This window comes from Hippoglossus hippoglossus, chromosome 16, assembly GCF_009819705.1.
Source record: "Hippoglossus hippoglossus isolate fHipHip1 chromosome 16, fHipHip1.pri, whole genome shotgun sequence".
NCBI classification, from domain to species: Eukaryota; Metazoa; Chordata; class Actinopteri; order Pleuronectiformes; family Pleuronectidae; genus Hippoglossus; species Hippoglossus hippoglossus.
The window spans coordinates 13,631,042-13,650,985 of NC_047166.1; the positions used below are offsets into that span (position 1 = coordinate 13,631,042).

Here is a 19,944-nt window from a genome sequence, read left to right on the forward strand (position 1 = left end):
CAAACACGAGAGTCGGGATAATGAGCAGAGAGACAACCACTGTATTGAACAGACCTTCAGAGTTGTGGCAGGAGTGGAGTTAGATTTCCAGGTTACACAACTCCAATATCTGGATGAACGGAGGAATTCGGCCTGGGAGCGAGGAGGTCCCTCTCTGTCTCTCTCTCTCCCTCTGCTGAGAGTATACCTTGCCTCTGATGGCTTTAACAGATTGCAGTTTAAAGGCCAAGATCTGCAATCCTCTGCCCTCCTTTTCTTTCTATTATATCCTAATCTCCTCCTTCTCACCCCCTCCTCCCCTTTAGCGTACCTCTCCGGCTGCCCAGCAAAAAAAAAACACATCTCGGGCTCCTTTCTCATCGCGGGCTTTTCTAGACAGGACATACACACAGTGCCACACACACTCAACGCAGCGACACAGCACACCCCAGGGGAAGAGGGACCAGGGCCTAACTGTTTAATGTTGTGGTTTCAGGGGGACTCTGACTGCAGCCAAAGGCAGAAACAGATGTGCCTCGCTCTCAGATTCAATTAGTCCCTTTCTTCTTGCATATGCAGAGGAGGAGAGACACAGCAAATGACAAGCACAGTCTGCGAGAGAACATTTCCACAAGCTTAGTGCGCAAATCTCTGAAGCTGGTTACCACAACATTTCCTACATAGCTGTTTCTGGTGCTCAAATGATTAACTGATAAAAAATAAGCTGATGAACTTTAAAAAAAAATTCAGTCAAAAAGTCTCCCACTTCTTATATATCGTTTTTTAATGTCATTATATTACTAAATAAAAGATTGACACACACTCAGATAATTTTTTTGAATAAATAACAGATTCATTTATGAAAATAATCATAGCTGCGGCACCAGTCGTGTCTCGCTGAGCAGCATGGGGTTGATCAGTCTTCCTCAGGATCAGCCAACTTTGTTTTCCTTCATCTGCCAGTGGTGGCTTTTATCCATTAAGTGCCTCCCGTCAGTTTCACATTGTTTTAATCAGCATGTGTGTTCATATATTGCATATGTGTATGTGTGTGTGTGTGTGTGTGTGTGTGTTTCTGCGTGCATGTGGCTTTCATTGGTATGTGTCCCCTGACCGCAGCCATTAAAAGGCCGGCTCTATTTTAAACTCCGAGAGCCAATTAAAAGTGTGTGTCGATCACAAAAGCCATGAAAACAAATAAAAATCAGTATATAGAGGAGATCTGTGGCTGCTTACGATTAGGAGATGACTGTTGCGACGCGGGCTGCTCGGAATTGTTGTTGTTTAGCCAAATGTGATTAGAGTGACGTTGAATTTTGTAATGGCACTGGAATGCAACGTGGGGTCCCTGTCTCACAGCACACATCCATGAGAATGAACACACACACGCACACACACACACACACACACACACATGCATTCATGATGAACTCACAAATGCACAAATTAACAAGTTGTGTTAATGACTTTAGTCTGAACCGGGTCATGTGTGAAAAAGAAAAGCATGATGATATCAGAAAGGTAATGCTATATCACAGTGTGTGTATGTGGATCTATGTGTAAGTGCACGTGCGTGTGCGCGTGTGTATTAAATGTGAGAAGTCTGTGTTTGATGGAGATTTCTGGAGACCTTGAAATCAGTCCCATCTGGTGCATTCTTTGAAGCTCTCCATTTCTCAGCTCTCCCCTCACTCTGTCTCCCTCTTCTCTCTCCCTCTTGTGCACCCCCCCCCCCCCCCCCCCCCCCCCCCCCCCCCCCCCCCCTCTCTCTCTCTCTCTTCGCAGATCTGATCGTGGGGGCATTTGGCTCAGGCGAGGTGTCGGTGTACAGGTAAGAGAGAACAAGGCGTCTCTTTTTGAAGTGCGTCTCAATGTGCAGACATGTTTTTTTCAATTTGGGATTTTTTTGTGTGAAATTCCATTAGACACTCCCAAATTCCTGCACTCAAGATTGTTGTGTGTGTGTGTGTGTGTGTGTGTGTGTGTGTGTGTGTGTGTGTGTGTGTGTGTGTGTGTGCGTGTGTGCGTGTGTGTGTGTGTGTGTGTCTGTCTAGATCCCGAGCTGTGGTGTCTGTGGAAGCTGCACTGAACCTGACACCCAGAATCCTGAACCCTGACGACCGACAGTGTCACCTGCCTGAGACAGACATCATGGTCACCTGGTAAGAGGAGCACGCTTATATATACACAATGATAATAAACAGTGCTCTTCACATACTAAACATTATCAATGGAAAACTTTAAACCTCTCATTTGGGTGGCTCCTGCTGGCCCACATGTGTAAACCAATACCAATATGACATTGGCTTTCTCATAATATTAATAGATATTGGCTTTCCAAGTTGGAACAGAAAAAAAATGTAAACACTACATTAGAAAAAAACACTTTTGGTCAGTGCTTCTAAATATATTACTTTGACCTCATTTTAGATTTGTGTTTTGGAAACTCATCCCAATGAGTGGACACTGTTATCTACCCATCTGTAGTGTGTTTATATTATTTCTAAAAATGTTTCAGTGTTGCTTTAATAGTCTGGTCTGAAGAGAGATTTTCCATTTTACAGACCTGATAGAATGTGTGGGCAAAAGAAATGAATGTATCCTACTTCGTGACTCAAGCTGACTTAAGAACACCACTGTCAATTAAAGCGAAATGCTTTCACAATAACTTTATATTAAACTGTTCCTCTAGCTCTTCACCACAGTCGACAATTTGACGTAATTTTTTCCAGCTGTGTGTTGATCCGCCACTTCCGTTTGGCAATGCATTGTGGGACCAACAAAAATCTTGCTAACTCTCTTCATGTACTTCTATGTTTGTGAGGACCAGTTTTAGTAATAGATGTTACAGATTACGGACATTTCTCCTCACAACTTTAAAGGTCTCTTTGAGAGTTAAGACTTGGTGTACATATTCTGTTAAAAGTCAAGTGTGTGTATCGTGTGTTTGCGTACATGTGCGTGTGTGTTTATAACTTAATGTAGTATAATGTATAGACTTTCACAAACTGACAGATGCAACAAATCACCTCTGTGTTCTAGATGTCTGCCATCGGCCGAGGTCTGTTTGTCTTTGCGCCTAACGCAATAACTGAAAAATCCCTCTCATAAAACCTGGACATTCAGATTTATGGGACTCTGCAATTAATTTGAAACTGCATAATTCTATTTTGATTACATTATTGTTCCTGTGGCTTTGAACAGCCTGGGGGTGGGTTTAGTCGAGGGGAGCGCGTCTGAAGTCTCCCGCTGTTTCGCCACAGCCTTTTGTTGCTTCTCACTTATTGTGCCTGGAACCGCTGCAGGACTGTTTGGACGGGCTAAGTGTGCTCGGCTAGTTGCCATCACGCTGTCTGTGGGTGTGTGTGTGTGTGCTGGAGTGTGTGAGTGTTGGCTGAGAGCGAAAGGGGAAAAGGGTTTTGGTCAAATTGAAAGAGCACTAAACTATGGAATTCTGTAAAAACAAAACTAAAGCTTATTTAAATAAACCACCATGAAGTTTGGGTTAGAGGTATGGAATCAGATAGGACGTAGGAGACGCACACACACAGACACACACACACACACATGCAGAGGGTTAAACAGCAGCTCTCAGAATTAAGAGATGTCTGAGACTCTTGTGTTTCAGAGGGGTAAAGACTTTTTGACATTTCCGTTGTTTCCCTGCGGTGAGAGCTGGAGAGAGGCATGATGGGAGGTGGCCCCAGTTTGTGCCTCTCAAGTATTACCGTTACATTCGAGTCTCAGGGTTAAACATTGGGTTTTCTGAAAAATAATTATCTGAGCATCATTGAAAAACCCAGGTCTTCTAACAATACTGACCACTACCCCGAGGGTATAGTTCCACAATCCTCAAAAACAAACATTCTCACCATCTGGTTGAAAAACTGCTCGATGCACAGTGAGTTTTATTACAGATTGTGGAACTGTGCTTCATTTTCAAAATCCAAGCAAAATATATTTTAGCCAGAAATCCTCTCTCTGCCAATGTGAACTAAGATCACTTTTAACATTTATATGCTGATACAAACTAATGTGTTTTTTTTCTGCTTGCGTTTTACAGAAAGTGAAGTGATATTGGTTATTTCTGGCAAAATTATTTAGGAAATAAACTCAAGAAATGGATTGATTGAGGACAGTGGACTTTAAGTTTTTATTCTGTTTTTAAAATTCTGGAAATACCTTCAGAACAACCACAAGTGTTGTTAAAGCTGCAATAAAATCTGTATTTTTACGGTTTTGATGCTGCTCTGCACCAGGAAACAGAAAAAATAACTTGAGATATTTCCCTCAGGAGCCAGTAGAAACCAAAAACCTAGCTAAAAGAGGCCAAATATTAGACCTACATTAATCTGGTGACCAATGTGTCTACTACTTTAACTTAAGGTGATAATATGTCAAGATCATGTTCTCCAGCCTGTTTCTGCTGCCTCCCAAGTTGACAAAAAAACAGTTATTGCAGGTTTGAACAACCTTTTCTTTTTTTAGAAGATCAGATGCTCTTTGACTGTAGGAGTGGTGCAAAAGGAGGGACGGTCCCTTAATGACCAGTCTTAAATTGAAAGATCCCACTCACTAAGCGGACCCGTAGTGGGGGGGAGGGGTCTGTGTGTGCGTATTTGCAGGGAGGGCCAGCTAAAAGTGCGTAGGGGTGGTGGAGCACAGATGCATTTTGGGGGAAAATTACATACAGTAATGAGCAAGCAAGGGCTCGAGCTGTTGTCAGTAATATGGGGGTAATTTCGGTGCTACACACACTTAAGTTCGACACATAGTGCTTATTAGAGTCACACTTGAGCACGCCCTTCCGACTACACAAAACGTGCTCACATGCTTACATGCAACACATATTAAACACACATGAAACCACCTGGAGAGGTTAAAATTACTTAGGGGAACAATTATTAGAAAAGAAACCTGTAGTTTATCTCACACACACCAGCTCACATCTGCAGAGCACGCATTTAGAGCTCATCACCATTGTGTCGTCTAATGGGCATTCTAATTATTAACAAACACACCAGCATCCACAACATCTGCGATCTGGTTGTCGGGGCCGGTGAACTGCAACCAAACAAAGTCATTTACCTCGTGCCTCATATTGCTGAGTGGTCGGTGGAGAAGCAGGAGGCTCTAATCTGTAAACTTCCTCAGATTAGTAGATATTAAGTCACTTTCCTGTTCGTGATTAAAGAGGTGATAAGACACAAACACATACACACTTGCGCATACATCCAGGCAAACTCACATAAATAGAGGAAATGCACAAATGTTGCCCAGTCTCCCATGTCTGTCTAATGGAGCCATTGTCCACTGGGTCCTGAGCATTATTTCCCTCTGTCCCCTGGAGCACAGGAAGGAAGAAATGCCTTGCTGAGAGGCAGTTTATTTATTTAGTTAGTTTTATGTAGTCTGGGGGTTTTCTTTGTGATTTTGTTATGTGGGCCGAGTGTAGTCAAAACTAAAATATATAAAATAATGAAATCATTGGAGCTTAGGGTGGGGTCATCATTCTATTACGGTATATAATGTATAGGCTTATAGATATCCTATGTATTTACCACACAACTCGTGCTGATTGTGTATAGAAATATACACTCATATGATAAAAAGACAACAGAAATGAATGTAAACCACAATTTGCCATAACCGATACAGATAATGAATGGATGGATGGATGGATGGATTTTCAAATAAAGCTACAAAAGTCTAAAAATGATAAAGAATACAACGAAATCCATAACTTGCTCATAAACACAACACAATGTAAGTCTAACTCATGAGAGAAATCCCAGTAAACATGAATTGAATACATCTTCTTGTCTTCTATAGGGACGGCAAGCGTGTCTTAATAATGTGTTAATCATGTAACATAGCCATCATTCTCAATCTTCTCTCTCTGTTTGTTGTTCTTTCCTCCTAATTTCCTCTTCCTGCAGTCTGAAGGTGGATGTGTGTGCAGCAGTGAGCGGTGTGGGGATCCCCAGCTCTGTGGGTAAGTGGCTGTGCACAGTGTGAGAGGGAGGGAGGCGAAAAGGGAAAAAGCTCAGTGGGTGGGACAGTGTAGTCACAGTTGTCAGAACCAGCTTCGTCAGACATCTTGTTAGATTTCCCTGCCACACCGATCAGAGCCGGGGACAAAGAGAGGATGGAGGGTGGGAACGGGGGGAGTCAGACACAGTAAGTGGAGGTGTGAAGTACATTTTTCCACTTTGTAATGATGCCTATATGGCTCTCTATTATATAACCAGTGGAAAATCACATATACAGTATAGTCCTGCAGGCACACAAATGGTTTAGGAGTAGCTGCTTGGCTGGAGTTTCTTACTCACTCTGTCACTTCTCCATCCATCTCCACCTCTCTACCATTTCCTCTGGCCCAGACCTGAGAGCGGAGCTGCAGCTGGACTGGTTGAAAGGCAGCAGAGGGGGAGTAAAGCGAGTTCTCTTCCTGGAAACCCAGCAGCCTCAGCACAGGGGGATCCTAACGCTGGGTCGTAGCCGCCCACGTGCATGCCTGAGCTACACCATTTACCTGAAAGTGAGCAAACCACACCCGAACACAAATGAAGGAGATTTTGAATTTTGTTTTTTGTTTCAAAGAGGAGTCGGTCACACATGTGTCATCTTTTTTTCTTCACAGGAGGACGAAGAGTTCAGGGACAAGTTAACACCCATCTCACTGGCTCTGAACTACAGCCTCGCTCCTCCCCCACCGGGACAAAACCTCCCACCTGTCCTTAACCACTACAGCAGCACTTTCCTCCAAGAGCATGTGAGTATATATAACATATAACTAAACTAACTACTGTTTCTGTTAAAGTCTATTCTGTGCATGCAACATCTACTTCTTGTTTGTCCTTTTGTCTTTATCTGGGGTCTAAGGGGATAAAGTGTGTTGTATGCTTGGAAGATTATTGATTTTGCCTATAAATGACAAGTTCACAAATAAAAAATCTCTGCCTTACCTCTTAGGTTTTTTCATGCTCAACTTTTCCCAGTACAAAGATGGTTTATACACTCAGTACTTTTCCCCAGTTTGTCAATCAAACACCCAAAATCCAGAATTAAATGAACAGAAAATCAGGAGTCCCCTGTTCTACCAAGAAATGAAGGATTTAATGCACACCAAAAACATAGCTTTTGACCAACTTAAAACTTTGTATTTGTTTGTTTGTTGTGCACATTTAGCCTTAACCAACATTTTGAACGTGTTTTCAAGCATATGCTTTATATTCTACATTACTCATCACTTGTTTTCCAGGCTTTCATTGTGTGTTGTAATTGAAACACATGACACATTCAGTTAGTTAGAGTAACTAGAGCCAAAGGAGATTACACCAAACCTGACTTCATTCTGAAGCTGGGCACAGTATATATGTTCTGTGGGTGCAGCAAATAGCCCAAACCCATCAGCGGCAGATTCATTTCGCTGCCAAGACCTGGACAACATAACTCTTAACACGTGTGTGTGTGTGTCTGTGCTTTTACATCACCTGATTCCTGGTGTGTCCCAGTTACGTTTTCTTCTATTTGTCATGATGATACCCAGGGTACCTTAATCATGACGACCCCCTCTCCCGTGCCCCCTCTTCCTCTCTCCTCCCAGGCCTACATTCTCCTGGACTGCGGAGACGACAATATTTGTATCCCCGACCTGCAGCTCTCTGCCAGCATGTAAGACCGACACGGCCACGCCCTCTGACCTCAACCTGTAAACACTCGACACTTCACATGGCCAAACACAGACACACATGCACACACACACTCACGCTGAAGAAAATATGTCTGTTATCCTTCACACAATGAGCAAAGTTTACACCGAGGCTGCTCACGTTATAGTTCCATTTACCTTGCGTTTGTGCATTAGCCTCGTCTCTAGTGTTTCCAGCTGTACGATATTGCCATGGCAGCGTAACACAAACATCCTGACACCGTGGACTGACTGACACATGCACATTGTTGGGGTTATTGTTGGGGTCAGGGGGGATCGCATTCTTTGCAGCTGTGTGAATTAAACTTGAAGTCCAATTCTCAAAACTACATTTCACAAAAAACACAAGACAGATGATGTTTTTTTTTATGAAACCAGTGTTGGTGTGTAATTGTATGTGTCCTCTGCATGACTGAAATACTTTCTTTTCTCTTTTTAAACTGTTCTCCCTTTCAAATAAAACACACACACACACACACAGAGACCATTCAGAGCTGGTGATTGGAGATGACAATCTGGTCATGTTGACCATCACTGCGGTGAACCGAGGAGAGGGAGCCTACGAGACAGAGCTACACACACTGATACCACCAGAGGCTGACTACATCGGAGTGGAGCGCAGGGTGGAGGTAAATACACACACACACACACGCACACGCACACACACGCACACGCACACACACGCACGCACACACACGCACACACACACACACATTTGTCTGCTTACATCTGGTTTGGTGTTCATGCTCATCAGTGTGGATATGGAAAATAGACACATAAGACTGTTGCAGTTCTCTCATCAGTGTTTGAAGCATGTACCAAGTGAGCATATAGCAAAAGGAAGTGAGCTATTTGAGGCAGCGTTTACAGTGCGACATCACTTCCTGTTGTGTTTGGCGTGATTGTGGCGAGGCTATCAGCAAGGTATGCTCTACTGGAAACCGCCCAGAGGACCCTATTATGATTTACAAGCTGCATTAGTGACCACGGAAGTGGAGAGGGTCAACTGCTGTATGTCCGTGTGTGTGTGTCTGTTTATGTCCGTGTGTGTGTGTTTGCCCGTGTGTGTGCGTTAATGAGTGTGTAATGGGGCTGTTTGATTGATGAGGTTGTTACTGTCAGATCATTCATCACTCCACCTCTCCCAGCATTCCCCCACCCGCCTCTCCCTCGTTCCCGTTTTTCAATCCCTCGCTCCCTTCCCCCTTTTGATGCTGTTACACTTCCCTCCCTTTTCCCCTCTTGACTCTAACTGCTCCCTGTTGTCACTTTCATCAACTTTTTTCCTTATCATCTCACCAACTGTCCTTCTTCTTCTTCTCTATTTTCTTCTCTCCTCTGTAGTCTCTGTCTCAGCTGAACTGCGAGTACAAGATGGTCAATGATTCCAGGATGGTGGTGTGTGACCTCGGGAACCCAATGGTAGCCGAGACTGAGGTGAGTTTTTACACCCACACACACTTTTTTTTACCAAAAACACCGCTTTCAGCCATCAACTCTAAGAACCTGCGACTGTTACTCGTCAGGTTTAACTCGCACCGACTGATGGCTTCCAATGATTACTGATCACCACCTGGACCCTCGTTCCACACACCCCGACTCCCTTGACAATGCTCCAAACTCGGTTTCCTCATAAGTGTGTGTGCAGCGTGGAATAGTAATCCATGCAGCTCGCGGATAGCTGACACATGCAGGAAGCCACAGCTTTGTAAAGTAAAGAGTGGGGCCTTCCGTCATGAGACTCCACCACGTTAGTGCACGTATGTGAGTCACAAAGCATGTCAAATTTAGTGTGTTATTTGAGTAAGTGTGTGTGAATTGGGTGAAATGTTGGGTTTCTCTAAAGGTGTCAAGGCCACCACAGAGGTGGGTTTGAGCTCTGGAGGTGACACGCAGCGTTCTAATAAATCAATTATGTGGTCATGTTTCACCGCTGGGGGGAGGAGCACAAAATAAGGCATGTGAAAGGGACAAGTCATGTGCATGTGTGCATGTATGTGTGTGTGTAAGTGCTCCACAGCTGTCCAGATGTTTCCCATATTTAACTTGCCCTATTGGACATTCAGGAATCCCAGGGCTTATGCGGAACATACCGTCATGTACCCCATACAGACTGTGGTCAAATTGTGCAGCTCAACAATTCTCATTATTGAAGTTCAGTCCTTGTGCCACATGACACAGCTGTGGTGCCTCCATCAGTGTAGGAGGTGCATGCCTGCAGGAGAGCTGTTCTTGGCTCCGGTATTTGGCTTCAGTATCGTCTGCCTGACTTAGTCTGGGTTGCTTTTCTTTCTGTCCTGGTCTTGATCTTTACTTTAGATGTAGCTTAGCCACATCGCTGTAACTCTATGTCAAAGTTTTGATAGTGATCGATAACAATCAAAAGACAATACCACGACTACAAAGCCGCAGAATGTTTTTAAATGGAGGAAGTTTTGATCCCAGTCTTATTGATGGAAGGAAACACTGACATTTAAGAGCAGTTGCGGTTTAGAGTCAGTGTGCGAGAATAACTCAGCTCATTAGTGCTGTCCACAGTCATCGCACCGAACTGTGATGATGATTCAATTCTTCTGTTTCTATAATAATAACAGTAGCTGCATGATCCTTTCTGTGGAATCCTATTTTGAAGATAAGATTATATTTTGTTATCGCTCTATAAAAGTACATGATGTATATTTAAATCAGTGGAACATTGTCCATTGCATTTAATGTGAAGTTTATGACACTGTACATGTCAATACTGGACAAATATTCTTATTTAAATTGTGATTTCGTACCAACATTCCTACATTTAAAGTGATGTTATAAGACTTGACCATTGACACTCGACTATGGGATAATGGTAAATACTAGGGCTGCATGATCCTGGGGGAAATGAGAATCGTGATTTTCTTCCTTAGATTGAAGATCACAATTCTCTTCCGTTATCAGCAGGGTTTTCTTCTGGATTCCTTTCGTTGTTTCTGCCGCTGTCTCTCATTCGCTCTATGTCACTTCCATTTTTTTGCTACTCTGCATTACGGGAGGTAAATACCAGACCAAATTAATCTTTAGTAGCAAAACCCCTGAACAACTTACAGAGGAACGTTGTGCTGTTTCTTTTTCTCTACATACAGTATGTCTCACTTTACGTATCTTCCATATAAACACCCTTGTAGGCTGCCATAGGTTTTTATTCTTCTCACCGCCACAATAGTCTGTTGACTTTTAATTCATCCCAACTGATACTTATATGGTTGAGAGAAACTACAACAATGCCCATAGAAACTTCTCAAACCACAACTTCAGCCGAGACCAACTCTGTCAGTTTTGTTTCAATGAACCATTGTTTTTTAAAACGTGACGAAATACGCTGCTTGTGGCAAAGCTTTGTAGCTTCAAGGAGGGTAATAGACAAACACTGAGTGCAGTTGTGTATTTAGCCGTATTGTGGTGCAATGATAATTATTTGGAATACACTGTGCGTACAGATCAACGGTGGGGTAGAGTTCGACCACATTGCAAAAGTACTTAGAGAAAGTTTCTTTGGATGTTTTGACGATTTTTCTCCACCGTGAAAATGTACCATTCATTGTAAAAAACCAGGCTAAATTCAAGCAGGCCACAGCTGCTGGTCTCTCTCTAAAGGAAAAAAGTAAAGTGTTTAACAGCTGCTTTTAAACCAGGGTTGAGAGTTGGATACTTAAAACACGGATTTTAAGAGTCATAGTTGACCTCTTTGTTCCACTGCCTCCTCAGACATCTTAGGTTGTCTTCCTCTTCCTCTTCCTCTTCCTCCTCCTCCTCCTCCTCCTCCTCCTTTCTCAGTATCATAGCTGACAGTGACGTCTGCTCCTCTCTCTGAACGACTCATAACCTTCTCATTTGGTGTCTGTCTCCTCAGACGTTCCCTGCCAGGCTTTGTAGTCCCACCACACACCCCCTCACCCCCAACCCCAGGCCCGTCTTTTGAAGTGTTAGTGCGAGTCTGCATGCTGTCATTTCCCTCTCTGGACCATGTGTGTGACCTGTTGTTCAGCAGAGCTCAGACACACACACGTGCACGTACACATGCGCCCACATACTGTTTGGCGTTGACAAGCACACACACACGTGCGCTGTCGTCGTACGCTGGACGATGAACCAAATCCGGCACATGTTTTGAGTTACCCTGGAGGACAGGAGACTTAAACTGAGGAGAGACAAGCAACTTAACTGTAGCTTTTAAGTGTGTGTCTGTGTGTGTTGTCTGGATGTTCTCCGATTTAAGATTTCTGCTGATGTCAACACACAAACACACACACTGACACAAACATGATCTCCCGCCTGTGTAATAACAGCAGAGGATCTAGTTAACGGGAGTTTTACTGTATATTAGTGGACAGTTTAAGACCTGATGTGGCTTTTGATGTTCGGATGGATCTTAATTCTGCTCTTTCTTTCCTCCCTGTCATCTCTCTGCCCCCATCTTTCTCCCGTCACATGTTTTTTTTATACATCCGCCTGCCCAGCTGTCTGTTGGTTTGAGGTTTGCTGTGCAAAGGCTGGACGATGCCGGACCGAAAATCAGCTTTGAGCTACAGATCCACAGGTGACACACCCACCGACAGTCACGCACACCCCCCTGCAGCCGCCCACTCGCACACACAAAGAGCTGTTTGTCTTTCTTCTGAGACATGTAAATACGTCCTGTGTCTGCCCCGATCCTGTCACTGTCTGTGGTTTGATGAAACTAACTGTAGCGACAGGGGAAGACAGACGTCCACTGTTCACTGTTGCTTCATTGTGTTCAATTCGACACAGAACATCACTAGACCGTACATCAAGTCCATGGCCGGAGGAATTCCTCATGGAGTCAGCGAAACATAAAAACGCAGCTTCATCATGTGCTTTTCTGAGACTTTGGTTTCACTCGTATTTTTTATCGCAGCCTCCTGTGTGATGTTTCTAAGTAGACACAGATTGTGGGGCCCAGTCAGAGCGGTGTGTGTTTTATATTATGCTTTACATTTAATATAAATTCCCTCTCTACAGCTCCAACAAAGATAACTCCAACAGCAACCCAGTCAGTTTGAATCTGTCCATCGTTGCCCAAGCTCAACTGGATTTACGTGGGTGAGTCAAGCATCTTTTGCATGTGACAAGAGTGTGGCGTCTGCACCAGGAAGCGGTGACATCATGCTTTGTTGTTGTTCGCGCGTCTCAAAGATAAAACTGATCTGGTTTCAGTCTCAGCTTGTTGGGTGTTTGCAGGACATCCCTTCGCCTTTTGAATCCACGGAGCCTGTTTATATACAGATGGAAAACAGCATGAAAACATAAATATCAACTAACCATGTGCACATGGGATACGTAGGAACCTTTGACATGGACGTTGATGCCCATATGGCCACTGACACACACTCACACACACAATAACACACACTTCAAAGCATGGAGCCTTGCATGGCGTTGTTTGGGTGTGGTCACTTCTGTGCACACAAGCAGAAGGGGGACCTGGGATGAGGGAGATGAGGACATACAAGTTTGCCATGTGAAACTGCTCTATCTCAATCTAGAATTTAAGTTTCAAATTTCAAATCCTACTTCACCATTTTTAATATACACCGTGGTGGTATTTGCTCAAATCTGATGGGACTTGTCCACCTCAAATTTAAATATTAAGATAAGTTTAAGAGGTAAGATTTTAAACCCATTTAGCTTATAAACATTAAACCACTACAGGCCATGAAATCTTCAGTTTAGCATTGTTAAATGTTGTAGAATCATCAGCTAAATTTAATATATAATGTATTTAAATATAAAATTACCAAACTGGCATTTTAAGCATTATTAGTATTTATACTATTAATGATAGAATTAGCTCTGTAGATATATGACATGTATATATATATATATATATATATATATATAAAACATGACAACTGTTAAAGGATACACTCAGATTTTTAAGTCAATCTTACCATTACACTGTATGTTTGAAATGTTCCCTTCTTAGTGTAACTTGACCATAAAAAACAGACCATAATAGGCCCTTGTTGGTTTCTTTCAAATAAATGTACTCTAAAGTTCAACTGATCAATCAAGATACACAAATTAAATATGAATTCATTTCTAAGTTATAACCCTTTGTGAGTCATGGTGGAAGGACACAATCTGGTTGCCAGTTGAAGGCTTGTAACACAGGAAATGAGGCGTACATACAACAACCAGTGTCTGTCACAGCGAGGCAGATGAATGGTTACAATGACCAATTATAGCTGTCAACATTCATACAGAGAGTTCGTTAAGATTGACTCTAAACCTGTTCATGTGCATATGCTCCAGTGTCACTGAGCTGTTTCTCCTCCCTCCAGGGTGTCTCACCCCTCTCAGGTGGTGCTGCCATTCCCGCGCTGGGAACCCAAAGAGAAGCCTGTCAAAGAGGAGGAAGTGGGACCACAAGTAACTCACATCTATGAGGTAAATGGAAGCAGGGCGACTGTGTATTGGTTGGTTGGTTGGTTGTTGTTATCAACATTGTGAGATTGGAAATTTTTGGACATTTTCACCAGTTTCCCAGGAAATAATTCATGGATCTTGATGAAAAAAAATCTGTCATACATATAGGGGACTGGTATCTATGAGTGTGTGTAATTTGATGCAGCTTGATTGCAATTTAAGGGGCTGTTGGGCCTTGGCAAAGGAATGTGCTCAACCAAGTGCCGTCCTAGTTTAGTTTTTCAGGTTGGTGGTCAAAAAACTTGTCTTCACGTGGACTGCTAAGATGAAAAGAGCAGACAAATAGGCGTGGAACGTTGTTAAGTAGGCTTCAGCAAGAGGGGGTCCCTGTAAGTAAAGAGAAACACTTGCATACAAAGTAAAAACCAGTAGCACTATAAAGAAAATTGGGCTCTGGCTGATCAAAGGTCTGTAGCTCAGGAGTAATTACTGGTGGGAAGGAAGGAAAACAAGAGACAAGGGGGTGAAACAGAGTATAGAATAAGGAGCCAGGCAAGAAGAGAGGAGGAAGGAAGGGGAATAAGATTGATCTTAAAAATGGATCCAGTGCAATGAATAATAATAACTTCGAGGAAAAACAAGGTCAAACAGCGGTACAGGCAAATAGATAACAGGGAGGATGGCAGCCAGACTGGCAACGGTTTATAATAGGGGGCGTGTGTTTGCATGCGTGTGTGTAGCGTACATGTGATTTCCCTTTGTTTTAAAAAGACGTGTGCTTCATTGAACCGGAGTGCAGCAGTGTCTGGCCTGTCCTGCAGCTGATAATGATTTTCATTTGTGGTACTTTTTCCAGTTGGCAGCTGCTTCTAGTTAGAGAGGACAGAGTTTTCTGCTCGCACATAATTCCTGCCCCGCAGCACCAGGATCATGTCCTGTTTGGAAGACTTGCTTCAGTGTTAATGACCGTGTGTGTGTGTGTGTGTGTGTGTGTGTGTGTGTGTGTGTGTGTGTGTGTGTATGAGGCTATGCGTGCATGTGTGTGTGTAAGATAGAGAGAAAACACGGAATAAAAAAAAGAGGAGTTATTGAATTGATGGTTCATTTAAGCTCATTATTCATTCATCCTCATTTCGATGAGGGACGATGAGCCCAGTGATGCTGTAGGTCTTACTTGACTGACGGCAGCATTAGTATTATCTTCACTGAAATACAGGTGGCCTGTGTCATCATTCCACAGTTGGTATAACCTGATTATAGCCTCAGTCATTAGAGACCTTGTAATAAGACAGAGGAGAACACAATACTGACAACCCTGCGCCCCCCCCCCTCTCTCCCTCCCTCTCTCTCTCTCTCTCTCTCCAGCTCCACAACTCTGGTCCCAGCAGTATCCGAGAGGCCGAGCTTCAAGTCGGCTGGCCGTCCCGTTTCCGTGAAGAGAACCTGCTGTATGCCATGGAGATTCAAACTGACGGACCAATTAGCTGCCGGACGAACACCAGCCTCAACCCTCTCGGCCTTCAGGTAACATGAAAACATGTGAACGTATACACACGTACACACAGCCAGATTTCAAGCCCCAAATATATCATTGTGCATCTACTCCCTTCCTTACTCACTCTACAGCCTACTGCTGTTTCCAACTTTTATTTATTTCATTGCTGGCGGCTGATTCTTCCCTGCGCTGGTCCGTCATTTATACCCGCTTATTTTAAACATAATTGTACTCGTTGTTCTGGCTGCTCTCCATGTTCTTCTGCCAGCTGGCTCAAAACGGGTAGGCTGGATTATTACGCTCATTAGAAGAAATTAGAGCAGGAATGGTCTCCAATATCTATGATATCATCCGTAATTTGAAAAGAAAACATGCAGTTATTTCAGAAATTGTACAATTAGCCTATGTCTGAATATGAAATACTACCAAGCTATAAGCCTCTATGAAAACAAAATGAGTCAGTACATGGTCAGAGGTCAGACTTTTTTATTTCATAATTTTCTTCCTGATTTGCTCGACACTAAGAATAAATTGTTGGTCAGACAAATTGTTTAAGTCATTTGAAGATGTCACTTTGAGTTTTGCGATTTATTTTTCAAACCTCTTCAGCTAAATGATTACGCAAAAATTGAATTAGAAATAATCCCTAGCTGCAGCCCAAATGAAAAAGCTCTAGAGATAACTATTACAGAACTAGCGTGATCCCCCACCAGCGTCCCACCTCTATCTCTGTTCTCTTTGAGCCTTGACTGGAGGAAATTCCGGTTATTCCGTCGTGTCTCTGGTTGCTGTCAGCTTGACTGTATAAGCTGCAATTGAGAAATGAAAATCTCTTCAAATCCCCCCTTCATCCAAACCCTTTTTGATCCGATCCCTGAACGTCATAGGTTTTCTCAGCTGCTGATTTTCTGCCATTTTATTGTATCTTGTAAAAACATCTTAAACATCTTACGTTTACAAGCATCCTCTGTCTTCATGTTTACTACCTCCTTCTTATTTACTGTCATGTGAGTCCATGTGTCATACAGACTCTGCTAAACCGCCAACATAAATTCATCTGCAGCTGACAAATAATTATCATCATACGGGCTAAACACATGTTGATGAGGAAATTTGTAAAACAACACCAAGGAATGTGAGCATTGGAGCAACTACTTCTTTCGTTGTTTTACATCTGATCCTTTCGCTTAATGTTACATCTTGTTACCTTACATCGTGTCACATCACGCTACGTCACGCTATGTCACACTACGTCACGCTACGTCACGCTACGTCACGCTGCGTCATTCTACGTCACGCTACGTTACCTTACATCACTTTCCCGTTCCTTCCATTCCTTTCCTTACATTACCTTACTTACTGATTGATGACTGTCTTCTTAAAGAATCAAATCCATAATTGGATCATCTTTTAGGTGCAGATTCATCATTTCCAGTAGAGCTTTTGGAGAATAAAATTCAGTGTTATTAACTCTCTCTCTCCTCGTCTTCGTCAGATCTCCGCTCTCCAGGACACACCTGAGTTATTGGGTTTCCTGAGGAACACCAGTTCTCCTCCAACCCGCCACAAACGAGCCGTCAGCACAGATCAGAGTTACAGCGGCAAAACCTTGGTGAGCCACACGCGCATGTACTGTACATCTTCCCCAGAAAACCAGATGTTCATCAGTGGTTCACAGATGTTTGATGTCTTCATTTTCTCTCTCTTATCCAACCTTCGTCTCATGCAGAACTGCACTAATATCTCCTGTCTGAGGATCACATGTGTGGTCGGCCGGTTGGACCGCGGGCAGAGCGCGGTGGTTAAGATCCGCTCGAGACTCTGGGCACATACGTTCTTGCAGGTCAGTGTCTTCAGCTGTCTTCTCGAAAATGTTTTAAGTTTAGTGTCCTTTTTAGTGCAAGTAAATTAAACGGTCTAAGGTCTCAAGTTATTCCTGTTCCCTTTAAACAGCTGTTGAGAAAACAATTTTAAAATGAGGTCTATTAAGTAGAGGTTCTGGAGCTTTTAGTCGTGTTACATGATCCTCATAAGCCAATGTACTTGACCCAGTTGTCATAGAGGTGTTTAAATTAGCATTTTTCCTGAGAACTTCATGTGTCTCTCATCCTTTCTGGCTAAAGTTCAAACTAAATTACACGGAGCATGTTACCTAGGGAACAAACATAATAAATGACGGGTCAAATGTCACCATTTAAATAAAGTCTTGTAACATGTGTCTTCCAGCGGCGTAATGACCATACGTTCCTCAACTCCACTGTGTCCTTCATGGTCACAGCCATGCCTTATCGGATCCAACCCCGCAGCCTGCCTCAGCACAGCACCTCGGTAAGATCGAGAATAACTGGAGTGTTTGAGAGTGTGTGAGACGCTACAGGAGGAAAAGAAAGTGTGTCGGCTCTATAAACATGTCCCTCTGTTCTGCAGATGGGGACCCTGGTGTTGTGGGGGACTCCTGATGTCTCGTTTGCTGTTCCCCTCTGGTCATCATCCTGGCCATACTGCTGGGCTGCTGGTGCTGGCCATGCTAACGCTCGCCATGTGGAAGGTACAAAATAACACACACACATACATCATCCACCTTCCTCTGCATTCCTTTATGGTAGGTCAATTATCCAATCCTGCACTAATGGGTTAACATGATTCCCTCAGTGTGGTTTCTTTGACCGGGCGCGGCCGCCAACTGACGACAACGTCTCTGACCAGGAGCGGCTGACGTCGGATCAAACAGGGGACGCCTAAGTCGATGCAGGACAGCCCCTGAATGGAGGACTGCGGGTTTGGGAGGGATGTGCACCTTCTGAGTAACTTGAATCAGATCTGAGATCTGTTGCCATTGGACCCTACATTCCTTGGCTGACATCTTCTGCCTCTCTATTAATGACATTGACTGAAAGGACAGACGGAAGACTGCAGCGCCGCTCCGGCTTGGACAAGGAGAGAGGCTCAAACCAGACAGAACGGGACCAAAACACACTAAACAGGCTCAATCACACACACATGTCTATTGTTTATCCATCGCAATGAGGCACCAGAACTGAAGACAGCACGGACTTTGTTGTGAGGGCAATGCTTTTAATGTTTCTGAATGTTTTCATGTGTCTGTGTAAGCGAGGCACAAAGAGACATGAGGTCTATGCACAAGTGCTTTTGTGAGTGTTTGTCTGTTTGTGAGTGAGTGAGTGAGTAAGTGAGTGAGTGAGTGAGTGAGTGAGTGAGTGAGTGAGTGTGTGTGTGTGTGTGTGTGTGTGTGTGTGTGTGTGTGTGTGTGGGTGTGTGCAGTTACTGTACATATGTGTGTGTGTTTATTATGTGCCTCTTGTGTGAGCCCTTCATTCACTTATTGAATTCCTTCCCCACCTAATTTAATTTATCCTGGTTCTTCAGAGCAGGCTGTGTACAGATTACACACACACACACATATACATAGGATCCGCATTCATAAACATAAAGGCACAGAGTTAACGTGTATATTTAAGAATGTATGTGCAATATTTAGGGTGTTGCGTGATACTGAAGCTTGTTTACACTGGCATTATTTTTATCAGAGCTTAATGTTTCCATTGTTTATGTATATAAGTGTATATTCGATTTTAGCATTGCAGAAGCAACTGATTAGAGTGATTTAAGCCACATGACATTTCAAAACGAATAGAGTGGGGAGACAAATACATAAATAACTTATTACTGTGGTCTGTTCTTTTGGATTCGATAACACTTCAAAACCTGTTAAGATAAAGAGTCCGGAACAAAAACACACTGTTGACCATCTGAGGCACTGCTGCACCAACTGTACAGCATTTAGCTGCGTCTGTTTAATGTCATTTGTTTATGTGATAATAAAGATGTCACCACATGCAGGCAGAACAAAGTGTGAGGGCATCATCAGTACCCAGAATTTAAACCAACCTTGTGTGCTATTTGTTATTTGTACCAGAATAAAGTGTTGTTTTATTAGTCATTCTCATTAATATTGGTTTGTTTGGGAAAGCGAACTTTACATATTCCTTCTCGCCGTGAAGTTAGAGACTGAAATCATCAGCGCATTTGTTGGAAAAATAGAGCACAGAAATATGAAATAAATCGAAAATGAAAAACGTTTATGTCTCTGTGTTCATATTTTCTTACTCATAGTAGCTTTTTGCCCTGACCAAGCAAATCATTGAGGTTAATTATTCCTATTATCAATATTAATATTGTTTTATAGCACAGAGTAGTTTTTCACTGTGCAGGGTACATTTATACTAATATGCATGTTCTTATTTAGTTCTATTTAAACATATTTTGTGTTTGTGTGATAACAGAGTTCGATTCAGCTGTTGTAGAATCTGTC

The 19,944-nt window shown here is 43.0% G+C and overlaps 1 protein-coding gene across 1 annotated transcript in view; it reads left to right on the top strand.

Moving 5' to 3' along the window:
• Positions 1-19,708, top strand: part of itga8 (integrin, alpha 8) — a 38,470-nt gene extending 18,762 nt beyond the window's left edge. Inside the window, 19 exon segments of the mRNA XM_034612336.1 lie at positions 1,765-1,810; positions 2,034-2,141; positions 5,919-5,974; positions 6,363-6,520; positions 6,623-6,754; positions 7,589-7,656; positions 8,175-8,322; positions 9,038-9,130; positions 12,187-12,266; positions 12,710-12,790; positions 14,032-14,137; positions 15,482-15,640; positions 17,107-17,223; positions 17,341-17,454; positions 17,838-17,939; positions 18,039-18,093; positions 18,096-18,113; positions 18,116-18,159; positions 18,264-19,708. Coding sequence (XP_034468227.1) covers positions 1,765-1,810; positions 2,034-2,141; positions 5,919-5,974; positions 6,363-6,520; positions 6,623-6,754; positions 7,589-7,656; positions 8,175-8,322; positions 9,038-9,130; positions 12,187-12,266; positions 12,710-12,790; positions 14,032-14,137; positions 15,482-15,640; positions 17,107-17,223; positions 17,341-17,454; positions 17,838-17,939; positions 18,039-18,093; positions 18,096-18,113; positions 18,116-18,159; positions 18,264-18,353 — 1,775 coding nt within the window. The 3' untranslated portion in view covers positions 18,354-19,708.
• The last annotated feature ends 236 nt before the right edge of the window (positions 19,709-19,944 follow it).